Source organism: Bos javanicus, chromosome 23, assembly GCF_032452875.1.
Source record: "Bos javanicus breed banteng chromosome 23, ARS-OSU_banteng_1.0, whole genome shotgun sequence".
Classification (NCBI taxonomy): Eukaryota; Metazoa; Chordata; class Mammalia; order Artiodactyla; family Bovidae; genus Bos; species Bos javanicus.
Genome location: NC_083890.1, coordinates 32,383,344 through 32,404,583, shown reverse-complemented (window position 1 = coordinate 32,404,583; position 21,240 = coordinate 32,383,344). Strand labels below are relative to the sequence as shown.

General features: G+C 38.9%; 1 protein-coding gene across 12 annotated transcripts in view; it reads right to left on the bottom strand.

Moving 5' to 3' along the window:
* The window catches only part of SLC17A1 (solute carrier family 17 member 1), a 239,049-nt gene that overhangs the window by 197,415 nt on the left and 20,394 nt on the right, over nucleotides 1-21,240 (bottom strand). For all 12 annotated transcript variants that reach the window (XR_009733083.1, XR_009733086.1, XR_009733084.1 and 9 more), the window contains 6 exons: nucleotides 16,938-17,056; nucleotides 16,670-16,834; nucleotides 15,307-15,439; nucleotides 15,074-15,221; nucleotides 10,457-10,547; nucleotides 1,534-1,670 (listed from right to left, as the gene is read on the bottom strand). Coding sequence is in view for 6 of the 12 variants with exons in the window: in XM_061399301.1 (XP_061255285.1) it covers nucleotides 1,536-1,670; nucleotides 10,457-10,547; nucleotides 15,074-15,221; nucleotides 15,307-15,439; nucleotides 16,670-16,834; nucleotides 16,938-17,056 (791 nt within the window). In the remaining 6 variants the exon portion in view is untranslated. The remainder of the gene's footprint in view (nucleotides 1-1,533; nucleotides 1,671-10,456; nucleotides 10,548-15,073; nucleotides 15,222-15,306; nucleotides 15,440-16,669; nucleotides 16,835-16,937; nucleotides 17,057-21,240) is intronic.

Here is a 21,240-nt window from a genome sequence, read left to right as displayed (position 1 = left end):
GCATGTGCATTCCATTCTCTCTCCAACATTGTGAAACCTTACTATTGGATTATACCATCAGCTGATATACTGTTACATCTAATTCTAAAACAACAAACATATAAAATTTCCCTGCTGTACCATGCCATTTCTCTGCTTTCCTTTAGAGGGCTGTCTATTCTGCTGTCTCCATTTCCTTAGCCACAGCAATCAGATGAGAAAAAGAAATAAAAGGTATTCAAATTGGAAGGGAAGAGGTAAAACTGTCATGATTTGCAGATGGCATAATACCCTCTATAGAGAACCCTGAAGTCTCAGCCCAACACTCTTTTAATCATGACCTTGGACATGAAAAGCAGACTATCACCAGGATCCCAGCAGTTTTCCATGTAGTATATCCTCATCACAACCTCTCCCCCTAAAAGTAATGACTGTCCTGACACTGGTATAACATCTTCTGTGCATGTCTTTATAGATTTATCATCCACAGATGTTTCATAGATTTATCACCCACACATGTTAATAGACTTTAGTTTTGCCAATTTTAAAAAAATTGTATGTCTTTTAAGTCTCTGAATCTAGATTCCCCCTCCATCACTCTTTTTTTTTTTTTTATGATTCATTTGTTTAAGACACTTACAAAGCTGTTTGGATTTGCTGATGATATCCTTAGGATTTAGTTCAACATATTCTCTGTTCTCTGTATTTTTTACAAAACAGTAGCTGTATCCAGAGGTTTGACCACATTCACTTTGATCTTTTTAGCAAGACCTCGGTGCTGGTGTGTTCTTGTACCAGGAAGTACAAAACATCTCTCTCTCTCTTTGTGATAATAGCCTAATGCTCAACCCTAGATCTCTTAATTCACTGGGGTTTGTAAAATGGGGATATTCTACATCTATCAATTCTCATTGATGTATTAGCTAAACTGATTCTACAAAGGGACATTTCTCCTACTGTTTACTTACCACAGATGGAGTTTAGAGGAAAAAAGGCACAATATCAGATTCTCTTTTGAACTTTAATGGACCCTTTGTCTCCATCATTTATTTGAAAAACCATTCTAATTGGGATCATCTTTAAAGTACCTCTTGCCAAACCCATTAATAAATTCTCAGAATCTTACATAATTTGACCCCTTGATAGCATTTGCCATGGATACTCATTCCCACCTTTTTCACTTTTCTTCTGAGATACCACATTCTCCAACCATCCTTCCTACTTTATCAAAGGCCCTTCTCAGTTCCCCTTTCAAGAAACCACCTCTCTTCCTCACTTTTAAATGTTAGAGAGGCCCATACTCCCAAATTTCTATCTCTAGCCGCAACATCTCTCAAGAATTCTAGAGTAGTACAGCCGCTGGGCTGCATGCCATTTCATCAAGGTGTCGAATAGTTTCAGACTTTACTTGGCCCCCTCTAATCCCCTGAACCTGCACCCCTTATTTTTTCCCATCTCAGTCAGCAACACCACAGTTTGCTTAGAGGCCATTTAGCTTCTTTCTATCCTGCATCCAGAATTTCAAAATCTGCCCTTAATTGAATCACTTCTTACCTTCAGAGATAGGTGTTTTGTCTTTCTTTAGCCCAGTCTTGAACTTCTGCTTTAGCAAATATAAGGTAGAAGATTAGGCTTATCATGTTATTGGCTATCATCAGGAGGAAGATTTTAAGCCAGGGAGATTCTGCATCCTGAGGAATTGAAGTGCAAACAATTATAAACTATTGTGTTTTGTAACATTTAAAATGTAGTATTAAAATTAATATAGGCTTGATGCAGGTCACTTAAACATGGCAAAACATTTTAATAAGGAACAAAAAGTTAAATTTCACTCTACAAAGATAATCACCATTTGACTTATGGTTTGTGTCTACGTACATATAACTTTTCATGTATAAAATTGCATGAATATAGTGCTAAAAGCCAAGAATGCATATGGTTTTATATTCCAAAATATCCCATAAACATGTTTGTACATTAGGAAATATTTGACTGTATCATATCTGTTACTGACTTGTAATCCAGAGTTTAGATTTATAAAATTTATAAGAGCACCCCTTATTTGTTTAAAGTTGTTTTTCACTTTTTGTTGCTATAGGCTTGAATAAGTTGGTGATTAATTACAAACACAGCAATGCTTTTGAATAAGATTTATCAAATACCCTTTCCTTATTTATGAAAATGGTTGATACATTTTCTATTTCAGCCTATTAATATGATCAGTTTCATTAATACATTTTATTAATAAATAGAGCCACTTTACTTTCTTAGAAAAGGGCCTACTTAATTATGATGTTGTACATATTTTAATATATTGATGAATTCTATACACAGGTAATTTATTTTTGGCATCCATACTCAAAGATGATATTAAATTTCAGTTATATTTCAGATTTTGATCAGCTGAGGTTAAATTTTATAAAGTTAAATGTAAAATGCATTGTGATTGCATTTTGGTCTCTGGTGTCATGCTTTTGAAGGATGGATGTCCTGTCTGAAGTTTAAATAATTATTAACTCCTATTTTACTTTAGTATCTTTATTATATCCTTTCTTCATTTACATTTGTTATCATCCATAATTAACATGAGGGTAAATATGAGAACAGAATGTAATTATTTTTTTTTTCAAGTGGGCTCACCACTGTGTTTTTAAAGAAATCAATCCATTCCTTCTAGTTTGAGATGAAACTTTATTATAAAGAATGTGTTTTTTTTCAGAACTTGACCAAATCATCACTAGTTTCATTTAAAATATAATTTAAGAGAAGTTGAAAAGTTTCTTGCCAAACTAGACATTAAATATATTTAATTATAATGATTTCTAGAATTAAAACATGCAGAATTTGACAGCTAATAGGTAAAGAGAGTGAAGAAAAAAAAAAAACCAAGATGTGTTTAGAAATTTAATGATAAAAAAAGTTTTGATAACTTTAAGTTAATAGAATTTACTGTCATTTGGAATTGAAGTCCAACCTAGAAATTTAATGTGCATCTCCCTTCTAATATTTTCACTGATGTTGCTCAATAAGTGTGCAGTCTTATTCATATGGACTTTGTACAATTTTCAAAATACTCATAGGTGTTTTGCAATATTAGTTGACACTGTGCTTTTTCCACATTACGCTATCTAACTTTGATTTCACCCTCCACCCCATGCCAGGAAGATAATCACAATCTCTGTCCATAGTGTTGCATTTTTCCTCTGCATTTACATTGTGTATATCAATAATTTAGTTGTCTTGACAGGTGTGTTTGCTAGCATTTTCAGAATGCTAAACAATAGGATGGCTAGCAATACACTTTTATTTTTCCCGATTTAAAAGTATATGAGAATAAAACTTCTAATAGCTGTTATTCATTAAACACAAACATCTAATATCCCATGAATGATCTGATGTGGTAATTACCTTAACTCCGTGAAGTTTCTATGTCATCTTAGGCATTTACAGCTAGAGACACTGAGATTAAGGAGTGTTTCCAGGTCACATATCTTGTAAGTAGCTAAGACTTGAACAAGATAGTTTTGTTGGAGAAATTGAAACTGCTAAGAAACTGTTAGGCCTTCCCTTGTGGCTCAGCTGGTAAAGAATCTGCCTGCAGTGCGGGAGATCTGGGTTCAGTCCCTGGGTTGGGAAGATCCCCTGGAGAAGGGAAAGGCTACCCACTCCAGCAATGTGGTCTGGAGAATTCCAGGGACTGTATAGTCCATGGGGTCGCAAAGAGTTGGACATAACTGAGTGACTTTCACTTCACTGTTAAGTAGCTGATTCTCAATGTTTCTAGTATTTTTGCTTAAGCTTTTTTTCCTGATATCATCATCTTTGGTTAATGTTTACTTCATCTTTTTTTTGCTGTTCTTACAAGTTTCAATGTTTCTATGTCTATTTTAGGTATGTGTGTTATATATTTATTTTTTATTTATATAATATTTATGTATTTTATATAAATAATTTCTCTATGAGGTATGCAACTGTGGATTTCAGTTTATCCTACTTGTCATTATTGATTTTCTTAAAGGTATGAATTGCTGTATATCTGTAAAACTAGAAAACAATCACTTTTTCTTCAAATTTAACTTCGGTCCTATTCTCTTTTCTGGAACTCCAGTTAAATGTATGTTGGGCCTTCTCCCTGAGTCCACACGTATTCTATACCTTCTATATTTTTTTATGTGATTCACTCTGGATAGATCCTCCAGATAGGTCAAGATAAAGTAGGTTATACTACAGATACTAATACCCGCTCCCTAACCCCTCAGAAATCCTAGTGGCTTTTAATGGCAGAGATTTGGTTTTTATTTAAACCAAAGGTTCATAGCTTCCCCAGTGGCTCAGTGATAAAGAATGCCAATGCAGGAGATGCTGGTTCGATCCATGGGTCAGGGAGATCCCCTGGAGAAGGATGGCAACCCACTCCAACCTGGGAAATCCCATGGACAGAGGAGCCTGGAGTCACAAAGAGTTGGACACAACTTAACGACTCAACAACAACAACAAGGTTCATAGCAAGTTGACTAGAGATCATACTCCATGTCTCTTCATTCCTGGCTCCTGGTTGATGGATTTGCAGTTGCTTTTCTGACTGTTGCTAGTTGCTGTGTCAAAACAAGAAAGTGGTCTGTTGATTCTTAATGCTTGTCTTCAGAATGAACACATATCACTTTCTCTCATGTGTCACTGGTCAAAATAAGTTATATAAAATATATATAACTTCAAGGAAGTGGGAAATGCCCAAGAGGAGAACCAGAAAAATTATTGTATCTGCAATAATTACTTCCCAGCCTGCCCTCTGCTCCACAAATGGATTCACTTACCTTCCTCTATGCTAAACACACTAATCAAGAGGGACCACTCCACAGGCCCTCCAGCCCTCCCTTCATTTGCTTCAGAGCCTCACTGAAGAACATTCAAACATTCACCAGGACGTGGCTCTCAAACTGTCTGCCTAGCAGTGTGTTATCAGCATTGGTGTGTGTGTGTTCATTCACTCAGTTGTGTCTGACTCTTTTGCGATCCCATCAATTATAGCCTGCCAGGCTCCTCTGTCCATGGGATTTTCCAGGCAAGAGTACTGGAGTGGGTTGCCATTTCCTACTCCAGGGTATCTTCCTGACCCAGGGATTATACCCACAACTCTCACATCTCCTGCAATGGCAGGCAGATTCTTTACCACTGAGCCACCTGGGGGTTGTGTCAGCATGACTAAGGACCTGTGGTTTCTGTTTATTTCCCAATCCTCCTTTTCTGAAAGGAAATATTTATTGCAGCTATTGGATCACTATGCTACCATTATATACAGCATGATAGAACATATATAGCCCCTGGTATAGAGGGTTCTCTCCCAATGAAGGGGTGGACCCATTCTGCACTTTGAACAAGATGGGACTTTGGCTGGCTGTCGACTTCTTACAGAAGGAGTAAAATTGCTGTGCATGTAAGTTTTTATACATTTTCAGGCCTTTAAGTTGTCTTAAGAGAATTGGTCCAAATTCCTTACCTTTCCCATGAATTGAAGCAGAAGCCTCACAAATTCTCTTATTAGATGTATTTAATCTAAATTTTTAATTTTTATATTTTTAATTGCCAGAAGTTAGATTTAGCTCTTTGTTAAACCTTATGCTTCTTATATGTTCAATCCTTTTAGTTCTTTAAATATATACATATATGTCCAATATCTGATCTGATTTTGTGGTTTTTATTCTTTTCTCACATAACATTTCATTTCTGCAAGCATTTTGTAATTTTTGATTGATTCTGAAATCATATTCACCAAAACTTTATGCTTAAGAAATTCTGGAGGATGAATTTTAGGGTTAGTTTCTTCAGAAAAAAAATTATTTACTGTTTCTAGACATCTGTGGACTACTTGAAATTAATTTCTTGGCTTATGGCATTAGGACCCAACAGAGTTTGAATTAGGGTCTCAAATCCTTGTGAATGGTTTATTGTTTCAAATGTTCACAGGAGTCTTTATTCAGATTTCCCTCTCCCTTTGTAGCTGAAGCTGAGACAAACAAGTTTCCTTACTGGGCAGAGACAACTTCAGTCAGTTCTGGAGTCATGTTTCTTGCCACCTTTTGGGAAAGTCAGCTCAGAAGGTCCAAATGAGTTCATTGAAAGGCTGAACTGGCTGAATGGGCTACATGCTCAGGAAGAGAAAACACACCCTGGTCTTTAAGAGTTCTTTTTTATTGAGGCCAGCTCTCTGACCATGGAGTCTCCATGGTTATAGTGATGTTTTCAGCCTTTCTGATACCATAAATCCTAACACATGATGGTGGGGGGCTGCCAAAATTGTGGGATAAGGAGCATTTGGAGGGTTTTCCTGTAAACTGCTATTTCTCAGCTTGTAGATACATGGTAGTAGTGGTATCAGTTTATAGTCCCTAGTGATTACAGTTTTATGTCAGCATTTTCACTTTGGCTCTTCTTTGTGAGTGGTTTTGGGGGTATTACTGCTTGTGCTCTGTTTGTCTATAATAACTGAAGCTATAGATCACCCAGCATGGGCAATTTCCCCAAGGCAGCCAGTGGCTTTGCTGGTCATTTACCTCTCTGGAATCAAGCCCTTCCTTCATTTTCAGTCTCTGAAATTTTCCCTTACATTTTTTTTTTCAAGGTCAAAGTGAAAGTGACCTCAGTCGTGTCTGACTCTGTTACCCCATGGACTATACAATCCATGGAATTCTCTAGGCCAGAATACTGGAATGGGTAGCCTTTCCCTTCTCCAGGGGATCTTCCCAACACAGTGATCGAACCCAGGTCTCCCGCATTGCAGGCGGATTCTTTACCAGCGGAGTGACAAGGGAAGCCCTTTTCAAGGTCAGGCATGCCTTTAACATGATTGTTAAAATTTGATAAGGCACTTAAATTTCTTTGAATATATATTATTAGGTTCTGGAACCACAGAATTCATCAAATTATGTTGGCAAAGACTGTACAGCCATTTGAATCCAGGGGGGCGGAGAAAGTATATTCAGGTGTTACAACAGTCATCGTATCAGTACAATAAATCATGGTCAAAGATAAACCAATCTAGCAAATAGTAAAGTGAAAGTCACTCAGTAGTGTCCAACTCTTTGCGACCCTATGGACTACACAGTCCATGGAATTCTCTAGGCCAGAATACTGGAGTGGGTAGCCTATCCCTTCTCCAGCAGATCTTCCCAACCCAGGAATCAAACCAGGGTCTCCTTCATTGCAGGTGGATTCTTTACCAACTGAGCTAACAAATAATAAACTTATTATTAATAGTTACTGGGTAAATAATCTGTGGCTTAAGAAGAAAAGTCAGAGTAAATGTGATGGTTGAGAAATGGTTTCCAAGCAAGGCAAAGACTAATAGCGTTTTGCCAAGAAAATGCACTGGTCATAACAAACACCCTCTTCCAACAACACAAGAGAAGACTCTATACATGGACATCAACCAGATGGTTAATACCGAAATCAGATTGATTATATTCTTTGCAGCCAAAGATGCAGAAGCTCTATACAGTCAGCAAAAACAAGACCAGGAGCTGACTGTGGCTCAGATCATAAACTCCTTATTGCCAAATTCAGACTTAAATTGAAGAAAGTAGGGAAAACCACTAGACCTTTCAGGTATGACCTACATCAAATCCCTTATGATTATACAGTGGAAGTGAGAAATAGATTTAAGGGCCTAGATCTGATAGAGTGCCTGATGAACTATGGAATGAGGTTCGTGACATTGTACAGGAGACAGGGATCAAGACAATCCCCATGGAAAAGAAATGCAAAAAAGCAAAATGGCTGTCTGGGGAGGCCTTACAAATAGCTGTGAAAAGAAGAGAAGCAAAAAGCAAAGGAGAAAAGGAAAGATATAAGCATCTGAATGCAGAGTTCCAAAGAATAGCAAGAAGAGATAAGAAAGCCTTCCTCGGGGATCAATGCAAAGAAATAGAGGAAAACAGCAGAATGGGAAAGACTAGAGATCTTTTCAAGAAAATTAGAGATACCAAGGGAACATTTCATGCAAAGATGGGCTCGAAAAAGGACAGAAATGGTATGGACTTAACAGAAGCAGAAGATATTAAGAAGAGATGGCAAGAATACACAGAAGAACTGTACAAAAAAGATCTTCACGACCCAGATAATCACGATGGTGTGACACTCACCTAGAGCCAGACATCCTGGAATGTGAAGTCAAGTGGGCCTTAGAAAGCAGTACTATGATCAAAGCTAGTGGAGGTGATGGAATTCCAGTTGAGCTATTTCAAATCCTGAAAGATGATGCTGTGAAAGTGCTGCACTCAATATGCCAGCAAATTTGGAAAACTCAGCAGTGGCCACAGGACTGGAAAAGGTCAGTTTTCATTCCAATCCCAAAGAAAGGCAATGCCAAAGAATGCTCAAACTACCACACAATTGCACTCATCTCACACGCTAGTAAAGTAATGCTCAAAATTCTCCAAGCCAGGCTTCAGCAATACGTGAACTGTGACCTTCCTGATGTTCAAGCTGGTTTTAGAAAAGGCAGAGGAACCAGAGATCAAATTGCCAACATCTGCTGGATCATGGAAAAAGCAAGAGAGTTCCAGAAAGACGTCTATTTCTGCTTTACTGACTATGCCAAAGCCTTTGACTGTGTGGATCACAATAAACTGGAAAATTCTGAAAGAGATGGGAATACCAGACCACCTGATCTGCCTCTTGAGAAATTTGTATGCAGGTCAGGAAGCAACAGTTAGAACTGGACATGGAACAACAGACTGGTTCCAAATAGGAAAAGGAGTACGTCAAGGCTGTATATTGTCACCCTGCTTATTTAACTTCTATGCAGAGTACATCATGAGAAACGCTGGACTGGAAGAAACACAAGCTGGAATCAAGATTGGTGGGAGAAATATCAATAACCTCAGATATGCAGATGACACCATCCTTAAGGCAGAAAGTGAAGAGGAACTAAAAAGCCTCTTGATGAAAGTGAAAGTGGAGAGTGAAAAAGTTGGCTTAAAGCTCAACATTCAGAAAACGAAGATCATGGCATCCGGTCCCATCACTTCATGGGAAGTAGATGGAGAAACAGTGTCAGACTTTATTTTTTGGGGCTCCAAAATCACTGCAGATGGTGACTGCAGCCATGAAATTAAAAGACGCTTACTCTTTGGAAGGAAAGTTATGACCAACCTAGATAGCATATTGAAGAGCAGAGACATTACTTTGCCAACAAAGGTCCGTCTAGTCAAGGCTATGGTTTTTCCTGTGGTCATGTATGGATGTGAGAGTTGGACTGTGAAGAAGGCTGAGCGCCGAAGAATTGAAGCTTTTGAACTGTGGTGTTGGAGAAGACTCTTGAGAATCCCTTGGACTGCAAGGAGATCCAACCAGTCCATTCTGAAGGAGATCAGCCCTAGGATTTCTTTGGAGGGAATGATGCTGAAGCTGAAACTCCAGTACTTTGGCCACCTCATGCGGAGAGTTGACTCATTGGAAAAGACTCTGATGCTGGGAGGGATTGAGGGCAGGAGGAGAAGGGGACGACAGAGGATGAGATGGCTGGATGGCATCACTGACTCAATGGACGTGGGTCTGGGTGGATTCCGGGAGTTGGTGATGGACAGGGAGGCCTGGCGTGCTGCGATTCATGGGGTCGCAAAGAGTTGGACACGACTGAGCGACTGAACTGAATCACCAGAGTGACTACAGTGATTTTGCCCTCAGGCAACCAGCTCTGGGAAATGAGTTTCTTTACATGATACTATCAATTTATACAACGTTCATTCAGAATTGCCCATTTATTTATCATCTCTGTTGCCTCATTTCTTTTTCATATCTCTAATCTACCATTTGGGATAATTTTATTTTTCCCTAAAAAAACTACCTTTAGCTTTTTTTCCTCAGTGCTAGCCTACTTTTGATGAATTCTCTGTTGTTTTTTTTTTTTGAAAATGGATGCATTTAAACTCCATTTTTTATGGCAGATTTTTTTTTTTTGATGGACTGTAGAATTCCGGACTAGTAGTTATCTTCCTTCAACACCAGAAAAGGCATTTTAAGTATTTTTAAAAGGAGAATTTCAGGTAACTTTGTCCTTGGAAACAGAAGCCAGCCTTCATAGAATTGTTTTGTTTGGTCATTTCAACTTGTCTTTGTTCCTGATTTTTCATTCCTTTCCTGATAAAACCATGTCTTATTACTTGTATTACCACTGACCAAGTCAACTAACTATTTTGATCAAGGCACACATTAATTGTTAAAAAGCACAGAAGTCCACCTCTGTTTCAATAACCAACAGTTAAAGTTACCAGCATAATTAGTTGACATATTACAAGAAAGAAATTGTATCATCTGTGAATTTGGAGGCAATGCCTGATTTGACCAAGTTTAATATGACACAGAATCTCATACCTCACCTCTAGATGATGTCTCCTCTGCAATTTTTTATATGCATTACCTTCTTTTTCTGTACAGTTAATATTTGAAAAGTAACTACCCATGTCTTGATGTTCCTTACCTCACTAAGGATGATTCCAGTCACAGTGGAAGCAATGAGTCCTCCTGTTAGTCCAATTACATTTGTAATTCCTCTAAGAAATCCATAATATCTATACAAAAATGAATGACAATACACAAATGTAAAGTAATACAAACGCTACAGGAAAAAACCATAATGTATTGAGAGTTTAAGAGAGAGAACTGTTGACTTCCTGAATTTCCCATTCCCACTATTCAAATTCCATTAAAATGTCTGAAAAAGTATATGGATATATAAGTAACTTTCTGGTTGCACTACAGAGTCAGAAAGCTTGTAAACAGTAAAGAATATTAATATATTGAGAAAATGAAAGCATACTAACAGTGAAAGCCAGCTAGTTGTGAAATCTATGAGAAATTCCAAAAGTGATGTGTGTTGGTAATAGGAACTGGTTTGGGATTAAGACAAAATTGAAGGGTTCTGTTCACCTGGCCTCTTCTCACCATCCCAGAACTACTGGTCCCGGTGACTGTTCCCAGGCAAGGAGCAATGATTACTCAGGCAAGGAAACCAGAAACTTGTTTATAAGCAACTGTGATTGGCCAATCCTGAGTGCCAAAACCAACCTCAGCAGAAAATGAGCACTGCAGAAAGCAGGGGGAGCCACAGGGAGTAACACACAAAGTAGGGGTCAAATCTATCAGTCATCAAGAACAAGGAAGTGCCTTTTGGAGAACAGAATCTGTCTAAACAAGAAACTAGTTCACTCCAGGACAGGGAGTCTGTGACTTTCCTGCCCAACACATTTCACCACCAAAGATTGTATGCTTTCAATTCTTCCCCTTTGTGAGAGTGAGGGCTTTTTGTCTTTTACTTCCTTGGGTCTATTCCAATCTTTCTCTACCTTTACATGTTGAGTATTGGGGTGGGGGGTGGGTGGGGAGTGTATAATTTATTTATGGGTTCCTGATCAAAGAAGTGTCACATTTGGGCCCAGAGTCCCTGGTGTATGCTTTTGCTCTGGTCCCTCTTGCTCCAGTCCAAGAATTTCACGTGAAATGCACCACTGGCCATCCCTCTTAAGGTTGGAACTACAATAGTATTTGATTGTCTTTGAACCCCTGGCTTTTGTTTTTGATTAATGAAACATTCTTGGCAAGTGGACTTAGAGTCCCTGGATTGTGGAGGTGTATGTAGTCACAGGGTGGAAATTTGAGTAGTCTCTTTTTGAGGGGAGCTGGAGAGTGTCTTTTAATATGTGAAGAAGAACATTTATGGTTATGAGCAGCCACAGGTACAGATAGGGCAGAAATGACCAATTGTCTCCAGTATTCATTGCTTCCTTTTTTATTTTAGCAATAGAATCCCTGGGTTTAGGGCCACTTCTGCCTTTGGGAGCCTCTGTCACTTTTGCCTTCAAAAAAGGCAAAATTTATAATATTTAAATATTTATAATATTTATTATAATTTATAATACATATAATATTGTTCACAATATTCTGTTGCTTTATTATGGGCTAAAACTACAACGAACCCTTTTTCATTTCTTATATTGATAATTTTTTCTTGATCTTATTTTATTAATTTTAAAAGAAGCAACTTTGATATTGTTGGCTTTACGTATCATTTTGGGGGTTTTTTTGGTCCTCATCTTCATAATTTCTTTCCTTCTACTTTCTTTGGGTTTAATTTGCTATTTTTTTTCCTTACCTACTTGAGACACAAACATAGTTACTGATTTTAAGACTTAATTGTCTGTCAATATATAAGTTTAAAGCTATACATTTCTCTCTGGGTATGATTTTTAAATGCACCCCACATGCTTATCAATGATATGTCACATATCTTTGTAATTTAAAGTATTTTCTAATTTCAAATGTGATTTCTCCTTTGACCTAAACATTAATTTCAAAGAATGGGAGTTATCTACTGTTTGCTTTTGATAGCAACCCTAATTTCACTGTGATTAAAGAATGTATTCTGAGTGATTACAGTCATTTAATCTTAATTCAGTTTGCTTTATGATTCAGCAGTTCCCAGTGTCAAGAGTCCTGAGTGCCATGACAGTTCTTCTGAAAATCATTACACGTCCACAATATGGAGTGGTTCACCAACCTGAGATTGACAAGGTGAGAGCTTTTTATGCTCCATTCCTCATACCATCCAAACCTCAAATGGTAGGTATTTGATATGGGCAATGAAAACAGTCTTGAGATTGTTTTAATGCTGGACAATTCCCTGGACAGAAATTAGCTCTAAAATTGCTCAGTCATGTCCAACTCTTTGTGACCCCATGGATAGCCTGCCAGGCTCCTCTGTCCTTGGGGATTCTCTGGGCAAGACTACTGGAGTGGGTTGCCATACCCTCCTCCAGGGGATCTTCCCAACCCAGGGATCAAACCCAGGTCTCCCTCATTGCAGGCAAATTCTTTACCAGCTGAGCTATCAGGAAAGCCCTGAGATTGTTTTAATGCTGGATGATGCCCTGGACAGGAGTTAGCTCTAAAATTGCTTCTTCTTCAGCTGTAACATCACATGGTAAAAGCATTTTGAAGTATAAATAGCTGTTGAAACAGACTTTCAATTTAATTGATTTTACATTTGGTTTAATAATGGTTCAGTAGAACCAGAACAAGATTCAGATGTCTAAACTATACTTTAGTCTCACATGGAGGGAAATTCGCCTGCAATGTGGGAGACCTGGGTTTGATCCCTGGGTTGGGAAAATCCCCAAAGGACAAAGGATGGTATGGCAACCCACTCCAGTGCATGATCCATCCATCAGTCAAAAATAATTAAAAGCAATTAAAAAACATTTTGGAGCCTCCCTTTAAGAATGTCAAGGGGATGACAGTGCCTTCTTAATGCATCACATAGCATCTTTAGAATCCTCTGTGCTTTTCTACTCTTGCTACCCACCAAAGAGATGGTCACTACATTTCCAGGTCCACTCTATCTTACTCTATTTCCCCAACTATATTCTCATGGAACCACATCTGTGTCTCTTCTTCCTTACAGACCTTCTTTCTTGCCATCTGGGTTCTACTCAAACAAATGTAATCATTTGCCCATTTCTCAGTTCTAGCAAAGATCAAATTCCCCTAAAAGGACAATTTAGTAATTTATCCTCTAAGGGAACTCTTTTTAATAGGCAAGGGAGGTATATGACTAGGAACATTAGGAATAAGTTTCATTTAACTCATTAATTAAAAAGTTTAAGAATTGTTTGTGACACAACGTATTATGTCAATATGTTTGTGACATAATGTATTAATACATATGCCCTAAATATTAATGATGATCTAGCTTAAGAGGCTAATAATATTTCCAAATTGTATATTAGTCTATCTTCTGTGACCTTACAAAATCACCTGGCTAACATGGAATTTGGACCCACTGGAATGATGCAACGCAGGTCAAGTTCTGTGATATCCAAGCCATTGCTGGCCAAGATATTTCCCATCCTACTGACCAGGTACTAGTGAATAACATTAGGGAGGCATTGACTACATCTAGGCAGCTCTGGAGGCAGGTAATTCTAGGTACTAATCCTCCTTCTATTTATTACTAATCATGTAACTTTACATACATTCATTTTCCTGGTCTTTGGTTTCTTTTCTCATACTTTGTGGACAATATTATCTTACAGTGGGGCATGTCACATAAAAAATAATAAATGGTTGTTCTTGCTGATTAGTCACCAAGTCATGTCCAACTCTTTTGCGACCCCATGGACTTGCAGCCCACCCGGCTCCTCTGTCCATGGGATTTCCTAGCTAAGAATATTGGAGTGGATTGCCATTTCTTACTCCAGAGGATCTTCCTGACTTGGAGATTGAACACCCATCTCCTGCATTGGCAGGCAGATTCTTTACTACTGAGCCAACAGGGAAGGCCCCAAAAATGGTAGCTATTTATAATTTTCTTAATCTAATTGTAGATACATTTTTATTTTACCTGTTTCTCAGAGTGCATATAGCCCAACTGGCATTGTGTATTCTGTATCAAATAATCCTTTTATGTCTTTATATAATTTCAAGTAGTCAGAAAACTTTCAGGCATTTTCAAGGAGGGTCTCAAAAATAAATAAATGCATACATGTCTTTGTTACTTTGGCCTTCACCCAGTATAGATCTGATGGACAAGATTCTTTACAGAATTGTGACAAATTAGAATATTCTTGGTTGATTTTTTCCTCTCTATCCCAGGCCGCAGATTTATAAAACTTCAGAGAATTCTGTTCATATTGGATCTATGTTCTCCAGAAAGTGCCAGCCCTGGACAGTGTCCCCTGGAGTTGTGCAAACAACAGAACTGCTTCCATTAGTCGCACTTATTGTATCTAAAAAGGGTATATAGCACAGTAAAAAGAGGAAAAGTTTTTTGCCAACTGGATCTGGATTAAAATCCTAGGTAACATCCAAGCCAGTGGTGAGATCTTAGGCTGATAATCAAGTATCTGAACGTCAGTGTCCTTAGTTGCAAAATAAATATTACTAATTGTTGGTTGAGGAGTGATAATATATACTTTTAAAGTCTGACCTATATTGATGCTTCTTCAGAACGTCTGGCCTGTTGACCATCAATTCCAAAATAGTTGAAATCTTAAAACATCTTTATGAACTTAGATACAAGAAAGAGATTTTAAAAACCTACCTGGGAGCGATATCCAAGACATTTATGATTAGTCCGCCCATAGCAAAGCTTCCTGTTGAATTAGCAAGTATGAGGAAAATTATAGTGGCATAGTAGCTGGAACTCAGGTAAAGCAGGCAGAGGCTGAAGAGGGAAGGCAGGAGAAGTCCTGCGGAATGATTCAGACAACAGTCAGGTGCATGCCAAAGATGGGGGATACCCCAAAATACTTGAACGTTTTGGCTATTTCTTACCTAGCAAGGTGAAGAGTTTCCGGATGGTGACTAGACTGAAAGTATTCCTTGTCTGGAAGATGTCTGCCATATAACCTGCTAGGACAGCAAAAATCCAGGCAAACAAATGGGGGAGGGAAGACAGCAGCCCATTCTGAGGAGGAAATGTTATTGTGAGTGAATATGAGAAATGGAATAATCCCTATACTGAAATTCAGTATTGAAAATTTGTATTGTCACACAGGAAACAATCAACATGCAACCCCAGAATTATTTCACACTACCCAAGAGAAAGAGAAAAATAGTTTTGAGGTCAGAAACAGACATCACAATCTGCTTAGTTTTCTATTGTATTATCATGGGACCTGAAAGTTCTAGATGGTAGAGAGGAAAACTAAGTTGGGAATGGGAAATGCTGTCCCTGAGGAAAATAACAAATAATAATGATAATAGAAGACATGTATACGGTGCTTATTCTGGACCAGCTGCTGTTAATCTTTGCAACAAATCCATGGTCTAATGGAAGATTACACTAAATCATATGGAGCTTAAAAGACCTTTGTCATGCTAGTCCCTAGGCTGGGTAGTTGGAAATTCATTATAGAATGTCTCAAAGTGGCAAGCCCAGACTCCATTTCTAAAGGAGTCTTTCCTGGTTATTATGGCATCAAGCAACAGAAGGTTTCAAGCATTTGTACTTTTTCAAGTCAGAAAAGCAATGAGAATGCCAGTCCTTTCAGAGCAAGACATGAGTCATGGGTTCACAGGACTCTTTGCCTCTCCCCTGTGGAGAGGATTGGTATGAGCTGTGATGGGTGGTAGACTCTGGCCAATTGACTTTCAGGGGAGGATCCCCATCCCTGCAGGGAACAATGGTATTGAGCTTTAAGGAATACACAGAGGTTGTTATTATAGGGAATGGGAGATAGGGAATCTGTGAGAACCTGGGTGATGTGTATTTTTGTGGGAGTGCTATAAAGGATGTCTACACCTTTTGTTCTGGGCAATGTTAACATAATAATTGGAAATGGTGAAGTCTCTAGGTAAAGAACATCAGCTAAATAGTATGAGTGTTAAGTCGCTTCAGTCATGTCCGACTTTGAGACCCTATGGACTATAGCCTGCCAGGCTCCTCTGTCCATGGGATTCTCCAGGCAAGAATACTGGAGTGGGTTGCCACGCCCTCCTCCAGAGGATCTTCCTGACCGAGGGATTGAACCCATGTCTCTCTGTCTCCTGCATTAGCAGGCAGGTTCTTTACCACTAGCACCACCTCGGAAGCCCAAATAATATAGGGATGGGCAAGAGCTAGGACTAGAGTCATGGGAGAAAAAGACATGGGCACAAAGTCCTTCATAAAGTGAAGAGGAAAAGGTGTACTTACCTCTTCTACATCGACATGAAGCTTGTAGTCAATATATATTGGTGTATAAATACTCAGAAAGGTATTTGACCAGAAAAAAGCAAAATTACAGAGGGAAATGACCCAGAGTGGGGTAGACTTCAGCATAGCTTTGATGGGCACTTTGATGAGTGTACTTGAGCTGACCTGGAAGGGAACCCATTAATCATTAGCACATTAGGTCAAGCTGGAACACATTTCATTTGGCACAGAATCTGGGAGATACCAAAGTGGAGCATGCGGGTTCTACCTGCTGGGTGAGAGCGGATGTGATGTATTCCTTCTCTCTGTTGCTTATAAATGGGTGGTCCTTTGGGTCCTCATAAAACAGAATGAACCAGAGAACACTTAAGGCACAGCCACAAGCACCTATCAGAGCAGGACAAATTAGAATTGAAATTGCTCTATCTGTAGTGAGTTTCTTTTCCAAATTGGCATTTTTCATTACTGGCCTGAGAACCTGGACCTCCTCTTTCTTTTTGGAACCTTGCAACAAGGCTTACATTTTTCATAATTTTCTTTGTATCCACACCTGCCTCTCCAAACAGAGTGAATTTTACAGAAATGGTAGCAAACCCTCTGGCCTGTCCCGATTTCTTAGCCTCTTTTATTCTCCATGTAGGACAGCTGGGCCTCCTTGCTCTTAGGGCATCATCTCTACAGATTCTTAATGTGTTCTATTGTGAGAGGAGGGTGTAACTGGGCTCATATGGGCTTGACAATCATCTGGTTTTGAGAAGTAGGCCTTAGCCCATACTCCTAAGATGCAGCCTAGGCCTTCAGGATTGTCCAAGTCTCATAAGAGTCTGCCAAATTATTTGTTGCTTTTGACTTTTTTATACTAAGGATCTGATCATAAATAATCCTCTGTTAGGATAGGGAATGTATATTGCTTAGTAGTCAGGCTTCCAGAAATGCATTCATTCATTTGACAAATATACTGGTTAAATGCCATTATGTACCATGTACCATTCTAGGTCATGGGAATGCAGCAGTGAATAAAGCAGACACGTGCCCTGCCTTTACAGAGTTTATTTTCTGATGGATGAGAGAGACAGTGAATAGTAATTAAGCAAAAGGTAATAAATGTCAGTGACCAGAGCTAGGGAATAGAGTTGTGGGGAGAGGAGCAAAGGAGCACTATGTTCAGGGAAAGTGAGGACATTGATGTGGGCACAGATACTCCAGGCTGAGGGAGAAATAAGTACCAAGGCCCAGAGTTATGAAGCCAGTGTCACTGGACAGGGAGCAAGGTGAGGATGGTAATGGATGAGGATGAGAGGTAATGAGATCAGACCATGTGAAAAGCTGGAGCCATTGTAGGATCTCAGACTTCTGCAACACACTTTAAGACAACATTAAAAGAATAGTTTGACAGTATACCATTTCCACCTCATTCTGTGACCTGAGTGCCCAAACCCAAGGCAAAATGTAAATAGACATGAACACCTAATAAATACACAGGAAATACAATATATTTCTCTAAATTACTGTAGTCAATCCTTAGAAAATTCATTTGATGCTATTAGCTTTCTTTAAAAATGGGAAAATGGATGCTCAGAAAGGTCTACTTACTTGCTCAGGGGCACATGGTTAGTAAGTGGTAACTGACACTTAAGCATGGATTATATTGTCTAGAGAGGGAAAATAGCTTAGAGGAGGAGACTGGATAAAAGCTTTGAAGAAAGACAACAGTTAGTGGCAAGTAGAAGAGGAGAATCTCTGCAAGTCTCTGCAAAAGAGACTGAGAGGAAATGGCCAGAAGGATGAAGTCCAATGCAGGGAGAGCAGGACCACAGCAACTGAGATGAGAAGAAAATGCCTGATCACCGAGGTTCAGTGCGTGGAGTCAAAGGTACAGGCACCAGGGAAAGAATGGTATTGTTGGGTTGATTGATGGTACTTGTTCAGGTCAAATGTGGACTGAAGAACTTCAACTTGATTTATGGGCATCGAGGCTTGGACAGTTCTAACATTTGGGAGGCATATAAGGAGTTTGGAAGTCATCATCAAATGTTAAACAAACTATAGACAACAGTGCTTCTTTGATCTGGCAGAGAATTGAGGCCACAGGGCAAACCACTGCCCTCCTATCTCTAGACAGACAGACAGACAGATGCAGAGAATTACAAGTTCCCAGAACAGAAGCCCAGAAACAGAAAACTCCAATGGAACCAGTCAGTAGTAAGGTTGGAAAACCTAGCATTTGATGATTTACTGTAGGTTCAGTGTGGACAAGTTTGAGAGATGAAAGGTCTGGGTGGGAGGGGCCCAGGCTTAAGCAGACCCCTCACACTTGTGTGAGTTTTATTTCCAGAAGACCTGCCAGATTCTCACAGTGAATATAAGAATACAATCTCTTAATCCTTCTAGGAGAGGATGAGGAAAGTAGTCATTTTTAATTACATCTAGAGCATTCTATTCTTCACAAAAACTACTCAAGGGGAAATTATTTTACCAGAGCCTCACCAACTTAAGGAAAGGGAAACACCCAACTCCAGACCCTTCTTCCTGTCTCACTTAAGGAGGGGGAAAAAAACAAAACTGAGAAGAACTGGTGAAGCTCAGGGGCACAGGCTCACCAAAACCCTGAGACCAAATCATAGACCACAGAACACTGTCTCCCCACATACACACCTTACCACCATATCAGAAGAATCCTTGCATGTTAGTGGGAATCTAGCTAGAATTGCATGTCCCAAACCTTATTTAAGAAGTCTGTAGAGAAACTAAAAAAACTACAGGAAAGACAAAAACAAAGATACCAGAGGAAATTGTAGCCTCTAAAACAGAGCACACAGTAAGCCAGATTAACCTGTAGCCAGTAAAACATAAAACCTCATACTAAAGTCCTATTTATTTTAGTTCATTTTAGTGAATTTTGCTGAGCTTTCAACAAGAAAACCATGAAGCATAGAAGAAAACAAAAAAAACAGTTTGAAGAGACAGAGCAAGCATCAAAACTAGATTCAGATATTAGCAGAGGTATGGAATTATGAGATCAAAAATTTAACACATGATTAAAAAGCCTGTGAAAAAGACAACATATAAGAATAAGTAGTAATGTAAGTAGAGAGACAAATTCTAACAATCAAAAGAAAATGCTTTAAATTAAAAACACTGTAACAGAAATGAAGAATGCCTTTAATGGGCTCATTAATAGATAGACATGGTTGAAGGAAAAAAAATCACTGAACTTCAAGAAATGTCCATATGGATTTCCAAACCTGAAATGCAAATAGAATAAAAGCACTAAAAAGAAACGAATATCCAACAATTGTGTACAACTACAATGGTGTAATATATGTGTAGTGGGAATATCAGGAAGAGAATAAGAGCAAGGAACAGAAAAAAATATTTGATGACTAATGGCAGTGATGAAGACAGTGAAACTGAGAGGATGGAAGACATAGTTTCACATTATGGGTTGGCCATTTGCTCCCTGTGAGTATCGGAGGCTCCCTGTAGATCCACTCTCCACCCTGCTTTGGCCACAGATGGCTGACTTGAATGAACATCAACAGGCCCCCATGTCCTCTGCTTTCCAGATAGATTTGGGCAGAAGAAAGCCTAAGCAGAAGATTAGAAGGAGAAACTTGAATGAGATTAGGGTGTCTCTTTCCCTAGTTATCACTTTCCGCAGCATTGCCTCAGTCTATATATACTCCCTTTTATGAAAAGTCACAGGTCCTGTCAATGTAGATATCTCTACAGGACTCTCTCCTAGTGGATTCCCCTCAACTACTCCCTTGCTTGCCCCTTTGGACCTGGGGATGGTATTAGCTTCTTTTTTGCTAGCACCAGATCACTTCTCTAATCCTGTGATTCTGCCACATCTTTATACCATTTTAAATAATTGCTTCATAAATAGATCCCTCTGCATTAAGCCTCTATATTGTTATTTGTCTATCAAACGAACATAAAAGCACTCATCCACAGTCCCTTACTGACAAATTTAAAATCAAGATTTGAAAGTGATTTTCTAACTTATCTGGAAACCCCAGTCCTTTGTAGTTTTTCATTTATTCCAATTTGTTAAGAATTTCATGTGTAACTCTAGAAACGAATATGTTTGATTATGAGATGATAGGGCTTCCCTGGTAGCTCAGCTGGTAAAGAATCCACCTGCAATGCAGGAGACCCCAGTTCGAATCCTGGGTCCGGAAGATCCCCTGGAGAAGGGATAGGTTATCCACTCCAGTATTCTTGGGCTTCTCTGGTGTTTCAGCTGGTAAAGAATCTGCCTGCAGTGTGGAAGACCTGGGCTTGATCCCTGGGTTGGGAAGATCCCCTGGTGAAGGGAATAGCTACACTCCAGTATTCTGGCCTGGAGACTGTATAGTCCATGCAGTCTCAAAGATTCGGACATGACTGAGCAACTTTCACTTTCACATAAGATGATGTACCAAATCATGCTTGGGATGTTAAGTATACATAGTATACTCATATTATGTTTGACCTGTTCTGATCATCCCTTTCCCCATGAGTTTATGTAAGGGATATGTTTCTGTAGCATCGATGTTATAGAGTTGTGAAATTATGTACAATAATGC